The following is a 12,686-nucleotide window of genomic DNA, read 5'->3' as shown; positions in this document are numbered from 1 at the left end:
TCATTATTCATGTTACACCAATAGTATTAAAGCACGATTATTAGCAGATTACTTTTATTTACTATTGTTAATAAAGTTAGTCATTGTTTCAAATATTTAAATTTCATGCACATTCCATTACAATTAATTAGAAAATTGCAAATAAACAAGAAATATTGCTTTAAAATGATAAAAAAGACATTTATTAGTAAGAAACACCTTGAAAAGTTAAAATAGGCAAAATAAAAATTGGCCCTATCACTTTACTCTAAATCACATTTATATCTAACAAATAATAATTTACTTCCACCCAGTAAAAAAGGCATATTGCCTGACATCCAGGCTCCAGTGATCATCATTTTCAATTAACACCTGCAAATTCTGGCAGAATTCAAGTCGTGTTGCATTGTCTTGAGGGTACAACTTCTGCACTAATTGCAACTTGTATGGATAAAACTGCAAGCGTTTGCGTAAGATGTTGCTTATCATGCTTTTTGGGACTTGTAACTCTGCATGTTGACTTTTTCGGGCTCCGCACAAAGGCTTCTCTGATGTGATCAACAACTTGCTCTGAGACCGATGGTCGGCCTGAATGTCCCTTTCTTTGATCACAGATGCAACTTTCCTCAACGAAATTGTTGTACCACTTCAAAATGAACTTGTGATAGGCAGATCCACATGAAATTCCCATCTGAAAGTCCACTGCACAGTCACTACACTTTTTGTTGCATGAAATTCCAACATGAATCAGTGTTGCTGTCAAGTGGCTGCCATCTTGGATTTTCACTGCACAGAAGATTCTGCGGGAAGGTAAAAAATGTTTTCAACTAATGTACACAGGGTATTAAAAAAAAGGTATCCAATATTTTATGAGGTGCTAGTATGTATCAAAACAAGAAAAAAATGTCTAATAAACATGGGTTCTAAAACACATACTTTCTGAGATCTGAACACTTGTTCATAGAAGGTGCTCAATATGATGTCCATTCACGGCAATGCATTCCTCTGCCCTTTGGCGTAAGGAATCACGCACTCTTTGAAATTGACCTGATTGTTCTTAATAACCAAAAGTCTAGGGGATTTAGATTTGAGGAACTAGCAGGCCAAGGTGTGGGGCCTCCCCAATCAATCCAGTGGTGCGGAAAAAATATGCTGGTGTGCCATCATGCATGAACGACATCTGTAGTCTTTGCTGACATGGCACATACTCCAGCAAGGTAGGTAGTGCGTTAATAAGAAAGTCCTGATAATGAGCCCCAGTTAATCTCTTTGGTAGCACATATGGCCCTTAATCTATCGCCAAGAATATCTACCCATACATTGATTGAGAATCAGTGCTGATGCCTTGTTTCTTCAAGTGCATGGGAATTTTCATCAGCCTACACATGCTGATTACGAAAATTCACAACACCATCTCCGCTGAACCCTGCTCACATCTGCAATCAAGCTTTTCTTTTCAGTATTCTTTGCGTCGTATCAGTAATTCATGCCAGGGGTATGATTATCTGGTAGTCTGCTGTATTATAGGACAGAGAAATGCATTGTCATAAATGGACGTCACATTGAGCACCTCCTGTGAACAAGTGTTCAGATCTCAGAAAGTATGTGTTGTAGGACCCATGTTTATTAAACATTTTTTTCTTGTTTTGATGCATACTATCACCTTCTAAAATATTGGATACTTTTTTTTAACACCCTGTACACACACAATAATCATATTTATAAAAATATTCCAATAAGTTTTCATTTTATAACCATTTGATATTAAGGAGTGTTTTTGTTAACATGTGTATTCATTTGCTGACATGTGTAAACAAATATACTGCTTCAGAAATTAATGCATGGAAACAAGAAACAGTAAGTTGCATTAAATTTTAACTATTAAAACAGTTAATGGAGGTAAAAACATAGCAGTCCTGTAAATATGCTGTATACTCATAATTTTTACACATTTTAATGATTTAAAATTCTACGTTAGTGTGTTCCTTTTCCTATAGGTGATGAATGAAAAGCTGAATCATTGTCTGGAACTGGTGGAGTTGCTGTCAACGCATCTGAGTGATCGGCATCACACTCGTTTAGAGTGGATGATTATAATTCTCATTATGGTTGAAGTTGTCTTTGAGTTTATTCACTATGCAGAACGTTTCATGTAGCAATTACTACATGATGCACTGAATGTTGTCAGTATTAGAATTCCATAATGCAGTGTTCTGCAAGATGCAGGGTACGTAATGTAAAGTGCAGCTTGTGGTTGCAGCCTTAACTCTGAGATAATAGAGAGTTTTCGCACCCTTGTTGTATGCTAAATGTTAATGCTATGTTGACGTCAGTAATGACATATGTTAACGTTCGTAAAACTTCGAAAAGAATCATTATATGATATTTCCCACTCCTTTAACATTTATCATGTCATAGCTCTTATGATATGACAATCAGTCGCACTGTAATTTTTTTAATTGATAGTTCAATGTCTAAGGAAGGCATAGAAAAAAATTCGAAATGAAAATCTGTTTTGAAAAGTAAGAAAAAAAATACTAACTTTGATGTGATCTGTTCAGAATAGACACTTTCGAAATTTGATAAGTGGTAAACTTTTTTGTTTTTCACGTTAGATTGGAGGGGACAGGGTCAAAGCGAGATAAATGTTGAGAAGGAATGAAAATTATTTTTAAAAGTGGTTGCTACTCAAAATCTTCACTGATTGCCGAGTTATGGTGAGTTAAATAAAGGTGTGTTTTCGCTTGGCAGAGTACTCTTGACTCAACCTTTATCTCTTGGAATCTAAACGAAAAATTCTTTCCTGAGCCTTCTTGTATTTTGGCCTGAATAATTTATCCATCTTGAACTGTTCTATCATCCACAGTGGTAAGCCTCAAACCATGTTTCAACACCAAATTAGGCCTATGGTAAACTTCACTTATGTCCATGTTATCTGGCTAGAGATAGCGGGTTATACTATTGAAATAACGTGAGGTGAATGGCTCTTTATCAATGACGTCAAAATAGTATTAACATTTAGCATACAGTTCTCTATATTTTGTGAAAATTATATATTAAAGTTTAACAGATAGAGGTCTAACTGTGTTGAGGAGACACTGCTTATACATATTTTTTACAATGTCAGAACAGCAGAATCCTTAATCTTGTGTGAGATAATTGAGAAAACTGTCTTCTTGTATTTCAAAGTGTCTAAAGAAATATATCTTGACTTATTTAAGTTTTGAATAGGTATTCTAGGTATTCTGTGTTACGAAGAAAATTATTTGGATTATTTTTTCCTTGACTGACAGCAATACAGAATTCTCACTCTTGATCTTTACTTTCCGAGAAAAATCTGTTCTTCAACTTTCTGTCTTACGATTGCATGCTAAAATGTAATGTTTTCTTTACACTAGAGGAAGTGTTCTTTAATCTTCTTACCGAACTATATCCAAGCTCTGACAATATAAGTATATACATAAAGTTGCTTGCTATTAACATTGTCTTTTGCCATTCTTCGTAATATTATATGTTTCTCTTTGAGTTTTCTTTTGCAGTTTAACTCCTTTCCTGTCTATTTCATTGCATTAATTTTACACGACCTTGATTTGTCTTCATTCACTTCCTTTATAAATTCTACACTCTAATGTCATATAATAATTCTTACTACTAGCATGTATCTTCATTTTAACATTAAATCCAGATGTTTGAGATGGGTAGGGCATGTAGCACATATGGGCGAATCCAGAAATGCATATAGAGCATTAGTTGGGAGACCAGAGGAAAAGATCTTTGGGGAGGCCGAGACGTAGATGGGAAGATAATATTAAAATGGATTTAAGGGAGATAGGATGTGATGATAGAGGCTGGATTAATCTTGCTCAGGATAGGACCGATAACAGGCTTGTGTGAGGGTGGCAATGAACCTCCGGGTTCCTTAGAAGCCATAAGTAAATAAGCATGTATTCTTTCCCTGCTTGACTTCCTAGCAAATAGTTTAGAAAACCTATTTCTGTTATCCATGATAATACAGAGTGAGTCAGCCAGGGCTAGACCGGTGTCAGCGGAAAGTCTTACGTGTAGTAACTGCTGCGTCATAACAGTGATCAGACCTCTTGTTCGCGTACGTTTCGTGATTAGTTATGTAAACACGTTCACACAGTGAGGATGCAGCTGTATACCGTACATTAGAGTGCAGTAGTGGGTCCATTATGAAATATAGCCTGAAATAATGAGTGTTTATTTATTACAACTTTGTGAAATAATAATCTTGGAGAACAGTTGTAACAAACTTCCATCAGTCATTCTCTGATTCGCCAGAGCCTTCTAAAGCAATGATTTACAATTTAATGAAATTTCGTACAACTGGATCAGTATTGGATAGAAACGAACATGTGTGAAACGTGTTATCACTGAGGAGATGTTAGATGAAATTGGCCACTGACTAGAAAGAAGTCTTACGACATCATCCTTCCGTGTAGCTCAGCAGGTAGGGGTGTCACAGTCTTCAGTAATAAGAGGTACAGAATAATTAAAATTAAAACCTTACAAAATTCGTGTAGTTCAGAGGTTAACAGAATCTGATTATCAGAGCTGACTTAGATTTTGCATGTGGTTCTAACAGTCAGTGTATGATGGACTACTTGACCCCACCTTAATTTTTTATAGTGACGAAGCATGATTCCACCTCAGTGGTTAAAAGTAAAGTTTACGTGAATAACCCACATTCACTTGAACTCAAAATATCCAGCATGAAATTCGAGCCATTTCAGAGAACGAATTGCTACGAGTTGCTGGACATGTCTTCAGGAGATGTGCAGCTTGCCAGATATCACAAGGACATCTCTCGAACATGAATTATGAATTCGGTAAGTACATACTAACCAAGGAAAATAGAATACAAGGTACTGGCCATCAGGAACACACACACTGCTCGTGACGTCATCTGCCATCAAGACTGGGACCTTTAACTTGCTCGCGTATCCAAAACCATCTCGTAGTAAGGAAAATATAATAGGCCCTGCCTGTAACTATGAAAAGGGAAAGCAAAGTACCAGAGATATTTATGACATGACACTCTATTTCTTGGAGAAAGTAGTACAAAACATATATTGGTAGACTTCCATATGTCGAAGCATAGGGGGCAAATCGTAAAGTTGAGTCGATTTTTCTTTTACCCTCATTGATTTCTTCTTCACCCTTCCTAGTAAGTTCTTTTAGTTTTACTTTGCCAATTTGTAGTTCAGTTGTACAGTGTGTATTTGTGTAAGAGAGCAGATCTTTTAGACCTGAAATATCGTACATTTTTTCTGATCATTTCGATAATTCAGTGTTTCTTAGCAAGTGTAAAAAGAGTTCATTTATAAAAAATGCTTTGCAGTTGTGCAGTAGCAACCTGTGAAAACAGAGGAAAACATCGTGGTGATAAAAAGTATAATTTATCTTCTTAATTTTACTTTGCCAAACGTGTAGTGTAGTACAGTTTTTATTAGTGAGTGTACAAGAGTTTCCTTTATAAAAAAATGCCTTGCACCTGTGCAGTAGTGACATGTAAAAGCAGAGGTAAAAATTGTGATAAAAACATAATTTACCATTGATTTCCAAAGTCACAGGCTGTTCGTGAAAGGTGGGTGTATTTGTGTAAGAGAGCGGATAGTTTCAGACCTGAAATATCGTATATTTGTTCTGATCATTTCGATAATTCTGACTATGATCGCGATCTGAGAGCAGAGTTATTAGGTTACCATCAAAATTGAAACTAAAGAATTCAGCCGAACCTCATTTTTCATGGCGGACAGTGAGTAACAACGCTAGTTTGAGCTCGTGCATTCACATATTTTTTTCTGGAGGTGTACCCGCATTTCGTCTATTATTTTTTGTATTTATTGTTCTACCAGTGTTGTTTGATAATTTCTGCTATCATGGTTCGTGAAAAAAACAGGCAACAGGATAAAAGCATTGAAGATTGTGTGAAGCGTGTGTTTGAGAAGTCTTGGTGCGATCCCACCATATTGGCGGGTCTTGCCAACCTCATCAAGGACTCGATAGTGTTGGAGCTGAAGTCTGCTCTCGCGCGCAACACGGAGGTGATCGAAAAACTGGAGGCATCCCTTCGTGAGAAAGACGAGAAAATCGCCAGCCTAGAAAGGAAGCTGGAAGACAAACAGGATGCTCTTGAACAATATCAGCGCCGGCAGTGTCTCCATATTTTTGGGGTCCCGAAAAAAACGAGGACACAGACCAGATCGCCATCGAAGTTGCGGCAAAAGTCAGGGTCAACCTGGTGGTGAGCGACATCGATAGGAGTCACCGGGTTGGGAGGCAAGGAGACCGACCTCAGCCGGTGATCGTCAAATTTGTAAGTTACCGAAAAAGAAGAGAAGTGTTCACTAATAAAAAAAATGTTAAAAAACTCATGTGTAATGTTGAGAGAAGACTTAACTCATTCCCGGCATGCACTATTGAAAGACTGCATCATGAGATATGGATTGACTAATGTCTGGACCACAGATGGCATTATTATTGTTAAAATTGGGAATGTAAAACATAAAATTGTAAAAGCTTCTGATCTGCCGTAGTTAATATGCAAGCACTAGTTCATAATATCATACACTACCACATTTTCCTAGTTCATAATTCAATTTTTAGTGGTAGGCTTGCAATATTCACTATTACTGTTATCATATCAATATTATTATTAATCTCTGTCATTATTGCATTACTATTAGTTTATATTAATTTAGTTTCTGTAAGTTGTCAGTATTGACTGCATCGAGGTGAATGACTCGCTGTCTGCAGCCCCTCACACAAATGACTTTCACTTTTCTGGACTCCCTTCCACAGCCACACCCCCATCCACCCCAGCCACACCTAACCCACTACCTGCACCTTCGACCAGTGCCCTGTTAAAATCGTCTTTCAGCTCGCATCCTAACACTTTAAAAGTAGCCCACATGAATTCTCAAAGCCTTCTCTGTCATTTCAATGAAGTTCAATCTATTTTCTCTCGTTTGTCTCTTTACGCTATTCTTATCTCTGAAACGTGGTTGAAGCCTTCCCTATCATCTTCTCTTGTAAGTTTAGATAATTACAGCCTCTGTAGAAATGACTGAATCGGTAAACGTGGAGGTGGTGTTGCGATATATGTGCGATCGGACTTACCGTTTAAAATTGTCTACCAGTCTTCGAATGAAGTCTTAGAACATCCTGAAATCTATTCATCGAAGTCAGTGCAAGCAATAAAAAGTGCCTTCTTGGAGTTGTATACAAACCCCCTAAATCAGGATTCTTAAGTGATCTTGAAACACCTTTGCTTTATCTTGTGCCTCACTATGACCATACTGTTATTTTAGGCGATTTCAATACAAACTTATTAAATTCAAGTAATTACGCTACAATTCAACTTAAGAACATGTTTGAGTCTTAAAATATATCCATCCTTCCTTCTGCAGCTACCCACCACACCCAGGAATTGGAGACACTTCTTGACATTATTGCCACGACTAATCCTCAGCTAGTATTAACGAATGGACAACTACCAGCACTGCGTATCTCAGCTCACGACAAAATCTTTCTAGAATATTCCTTGTATTGTCCAAAATATAAACCTCACATCACATCATACCGTGACTTGAAGCATATTGAGCATGATGAATTAATCAATGACGCACTTAGCCTACCTTGGACTGAAGTGTGGAATTTACCAGACATTGACGACAAAATCGAAAAATTTAACGACCTAGTAATTCAGTTATACGATAAACATGCACCCTTGAAAACCAGACGAGTTGGTAGGCGCCCTGCGCCTTGGATGTGCAATGCCATAAAATTACTCATGACAGACAGAGACACTGCTTATCGTAAATACAGATGGAGCAAGGACGAATTAGATTTTAATACTTACAAAGTTTTAAGAAATAAATGTAATCAAGCAGTAAGAAATGCTAAATTACGCCATGCACATTCCCTTATTCTACCTTTGGTCAGTGCGAAAAAATTGTGGCATAACCTTAATAACCTGGGTCTAACAACAGCAAAGCCTCGGGTAGATAACATCAACTTGTCACTCAATAGTCTAAATGAACATTCCGTCACTGCTTCACCTGAACCATTACATAAACAAGAGACTCTTGAATTTCTCATATCTTATCCCCAACCTGCGTGGGATAAATTCTTCTTTAAACACATTAACTCGACTGACGTAATGAAGACGCTGCGATTTATGAAATCTAAAGCCCAAGGTATAGACAATATAAATATCACTCTCCTGTATAAAATAATAGATGTGATCCTTCCGACCGTCACCCATATAATTCAATGCATCTATTATGACTGGGTCCTACCCCTCACTCTGGAAAATGGTATTAGTGAAACCTTTACCTAAATCTAACACACCTTCTACAGTAAACCAATACAGACCGATATCAATTCTTTCCACTCTTTCAAAAGCATTAGAACATATTGTACACGGACAACTTACGAACTATCTCGACGAACACAAACTCCTCGATGACTATCAATCGGGTTTTAGGCCTGGGTACAGCACTACTACAGCCCTAGTTAAAGTGACTGAGGACATCCGTGAAGCTATGGATAGGGGTGAAGTAACGGCACTAACTCTTCTCGATTTCAGCAATGCGTTTAGTTCTGTTGATATCGACTTGCTTCTTGCAAAGATGAAGACTCTGCCCGTATTGATAAAACGTACCTACGGGACCGCCAACAGTGTGTTTCACTTGATAATCAGTTCTCCCAATGGCGATGCACAAAGGCGGGAGTGCCGCAGGGCTCCGTATTAGGACCACTACTCTTCTCTATCTACATTAATGACGTATCAAAGAACTTACAGTATTGCCGATATCACCTCTATGCCGACGACCTACAACTTTACATACATTCCAGACCCAATACGATCAATGAATCAATTGGCAAGTTAAATTGTGACCTAGCCACTCTCTCCACTTGGGCGGCCAATTTCGGACTTGCACTTAATCCAAGTAAGACTCAAGCTATAATTATTGGACATGAGCATTTAGTTAACTCTCTTAATAACAGTAATCTTTCAGTTGCTATCCTTAACAACACGCTAATCCCTTATTCATCTGTCGTAAAAAATCTTGGCTTCTTTTTTGATAATAATCTAAGTTGGAATTTTCAAGTTAAAGAAACGATAAAAAAAATCTGTTCCTCCATTCACTGTTTGAGTCGCTTGAGAAACTTCTTGCCCCAGCAACTAAAACTTACCCTAGTACAAACCCTAGTAATGCCGCACTTCGATTATTGTGACATTTTGTTAAGTGACCTAAATTCTGAACTGTCAGTCAAGTTACAGCGAGCTCAGAATATGTGCGTCAGATACGTGTGCAACATCCGACGATATGATCACATACCGTCCTTTGCAAGTCTTTCGTGGCTCCGACTTAAAGAACATAGAACTTTACACTCTTTCGAATTCTGCTCACTTAACACCAATTACCTTTCGACTCATTTCTCTTATCAATACTCTAACCACGACGTAAATACCAGATCACTTATCTGTGGCACGCTAAGTATACCTCTTCATAGAACATCTTGTTATTCATCATCTTTTACAGTATCCACCTCGCGTCAATGGAATTCCTTGTCACAAAGTATTAGGGGCTGCAAGACAATAAACACCTTTAAAAACAGCTTAAAAGATAACCTTATTAGCATTTCACTCCAATCATACTGATTTAAACCATCACTGACTACATTGTTACTTCTTTCTTTAGACATCATCCTGATAGTGCTGTATTTTCAAAATTGTCTCATAATAATCTCTTTCTATTATCTAATATTATTTGAAATATATTAACATTCTATGTATTTTAGCTTAATTCTGCTACACAGTTTATTTCAGTGTTTAATTAATAGTTCATAGTATTTTGTTGTTTAATTCGTAAATAACTCTTGTATACATGTAACTCTCATCTAAATCAAATTGTTGAATTCTTTGTAAGTTCATGCATATGTATATATACTTTTTGCTGGTTGAGTGGAAGAGAAGGCCTTACGGCCTTAACTCTGCCAGCTAAAATAAATCATTATTGTTATTTATTGTTGCCAAGTAACAAACAGTGTGACATCCAAAATGACGAACACGATGCAAGATTTCCTTTAAGAAACATGAAAAAATTGTTGTGTGAAATTTTGGAACCAGGTACATCAAATACATGTGGTGCCCTTACCCAGTGCCCGTACTTTACATAGACGTCTTTCGACAATTGAGTGTCCACCAGGCTTAATTAAAATTAGCTTAGACAAAATGACCCAGCATCAGTGGCGGCTTGTGGCTGGAAATGAGAGTGTGCTACAATATGGGAAATTCACATTGAAAAAGTCGTTAAAGAAAACACAAATAAGATTATGATAGGGATAGAAAATTAACTGTGTACTGCAGCACATAAAGAGCGGCCGCCACTGCCTAGTACTGACATTATTTTCTTATTACAGTATATCTTTTAGAGCATAAAAATTCTGTCTCTATCATCATCATCACCATCGTTGTTTGGAATGTTGGAGTATAACAATAACTTGCAATGGAAACTTACTATAGAAGGCATGTATGAAATAAACTGTGAAGTTTGTTAAAACTTGTAACATTCTAAGTACGGTTTACTTACATTTAAAAATAATTACAAGTCTTATTTACTTACTTTTAAAAATGATTATGTTGTTAGCTAGAAAAGAGCATTATATCTGTGTCCTGGATTGAATTCTATATAAAATTAGAATAATTGAATCGTGTTCCAATATCAAATACTCAACCATGTAGAGTTCACTTAACTCTTTCCCACTATATCATTTAAGCTCACCTTACCTCCACCAGAGCCTTCTTCAGTTACAAGCCGCAGCCATACATCGGCAACACTGTAATTAAGGCCCGTAACACACTTGAGTTTTCGCCAGCGAGAAATGTGTTGCAAGAAAGAGGTGAAGAGCCTTCCTCCACACACTTAGCGAGTTGTCGCTATCACAGATCACACCTAGCTATGACCATCTATGCACTGCCTTCATGCAGAAAGCATTTTTCTGATTATAGTAATCATTCGTTGGGGGAAATATTATAGGTTATGTATTTATGTATATTGTCGTACTTAAATATTAGGCTAAGTATATTGTCGTACTTTACAAATTACGTACGAACGCTATGTTGAATCTGAGGATTCAGATGATGAGGAAATGGAGTTACATGAACATATTTTGTTAATGAAAAGAAAAAGTAAGCCTATGCCTAAAATTAAAGCCAGAAATATCTGAAAATCACATTGCATCTTACGAAAATAAGGGTGAGTTTTGGACACTGGTTTCGATTTGAATGATGATACGTTTAGGCGTTATTTCAGGTTGAATAGACCTCAGTTTTTTGCCATTCATGATATGATAGAGGATTCATTGCTATGTTCCGATTAAAATTATGAAACTGTTAAGACATACAGATGCATTATTTCAAATGTTTAATTAATATTATTAAATCTAATCAAAATAAAATATAGCCCTATTTATTTTCAGATAATCTGATATTTGTCTCCAGATTTCTTCTTTAATTTTCGTGTCTTTATAGTTTTCATCCAGTGTATCATATAAATAGGCCTACGGGAGACCTCGTTCAAGTTCGATAAGTTTCTGACTGCAATTATCAGCCATCTTTCCTCATTTTCAAATAATAACAATACAATTCATCGCCATCTGTGATATCTTTTTTCTACATTCACTCGTCATAAAGAGTATAAATGTCAAACATCTTTGATAAATGTGTCAAGAAAATTCGCTGAGCTACCGATTCCTGCGAGAAACTCGCGCGAGATTTTTGCCTCGAGCGAGAATCTCTTCCAGTTTGTGGACGTCCATTTGAATCCATGTTATCAATCTTTGAATTTTCTCGCAACACATTTTTCGCTAGCGAAAACTCTTCAAGTGTGTTACGGGCCTAACTGTCAAACGGAGGCCTACTATCCAGAACAAGTGTTTGTGCTAATGCCGATTTTCAATGTAAATTAATGTTATACAATATACATAAGTATGTGTCGATGGAATTATGTTCGCAGTCGTACCAAACGTTAATTGTTGATGTCTTATAAACTAAGTGGTGTTGGCGATAAAAATACTTGAGTGAATTTTTTAAACTGTCAACTCCTTTCTCTCTCCTCTCTGCTCCTTTGGGGGATAAAAAATCCTCAAAAGTTATTTGAATGTAGTACATGAAGTTGAATTTTTTTACATTTCTTATACATTTTAGAAACAATTCTGAGAGATGAGATGAATAATCTAACTCAGTTTTGTAAAGGAGCCTTTGTTTTAAATTTCAGAGCTGAATGTCTGCTGGTTCAAAAAATAAACCAGTATATTTTGATCATTATTACCTTCTATTTTACATTCCTTAATATTCATATTTCTTAAAACTCCGTCTTATCTTTTGACTAAGGATTAACAGAAACCTACACACAGGGTTTAAGGAGATTTAAGATGATTAGTCCGTTGATTATAGAACAGTTTTTTTTATATATAAAGCATATATATAGTCTTTATACTTTATAATAACAAGGAAAAGATTATGCAGCAGCAACTAGAATTATCTCGAAAACTGTGTGCCGGGAACTTCTCTATCATACGGATGCACACATACTGTATAGACTACTGCAGTTCTATAAAAGTGGTTATATGTGCATAGTTTTTGGAGATGACTCCATCCGAGTCCACTAGGA

General features: G+C 36.5%; 1 protein-coding gene across 4 annotated transcripts in view; it reads left to right on the top strand.

The window, feature by feature from the left end:
• Window positions 1-12,686, top strand: part of LOC138697790 (required for meiotic nuclear division protein 1 homolog) — a 108,504-nt gene that overhangs the window by 20,434 nt on the left and 75,384 nt on the right. Inside the window, exons 6-7 of one of the 4 annotated variants that reach the window (XR_011331613.1) lie at window positions 1,977-2,206; window positions 4,630-10,378. The exons of 1 other annotated variant lie outside the window; for it this stretch is intronic. Coding sequence is in view for 1 of the 3 variants with exons in the window: in XM_069823303.1 (XP_069679404.1) it covers window positions 1,977-2,135 (159 nt within the window). In the remaining 2 variants the exon portion in view is untranslated. Of the gene's footprint in view, window positions 1-1,976; window positions 3,302-4,629; window positions 10,379-12,686 lie in introns of those variants that run through there. 2 more of the 4 variants (XR_011331612.1, XM_069823303.1) reach the window with 2 other exon arrangements.

Source organism: Periplaneta americana, chromosome 1 (assembly GCF_040183065.1).
Source record: "Periplaneta americana isolate PAMFEO1 chromosome 1, P.americana_PAMFEO1_priV1, whole genome shotgun sequence".
NCBI lineage: Eukaryota > Metazoa > Arthropoda > Insecta > Blattodea > Blattidae > Periplaneta > Periplaneta americana.
This window is presented reverse-complemented; position numbering and strand designations above follow the sequence as displayed.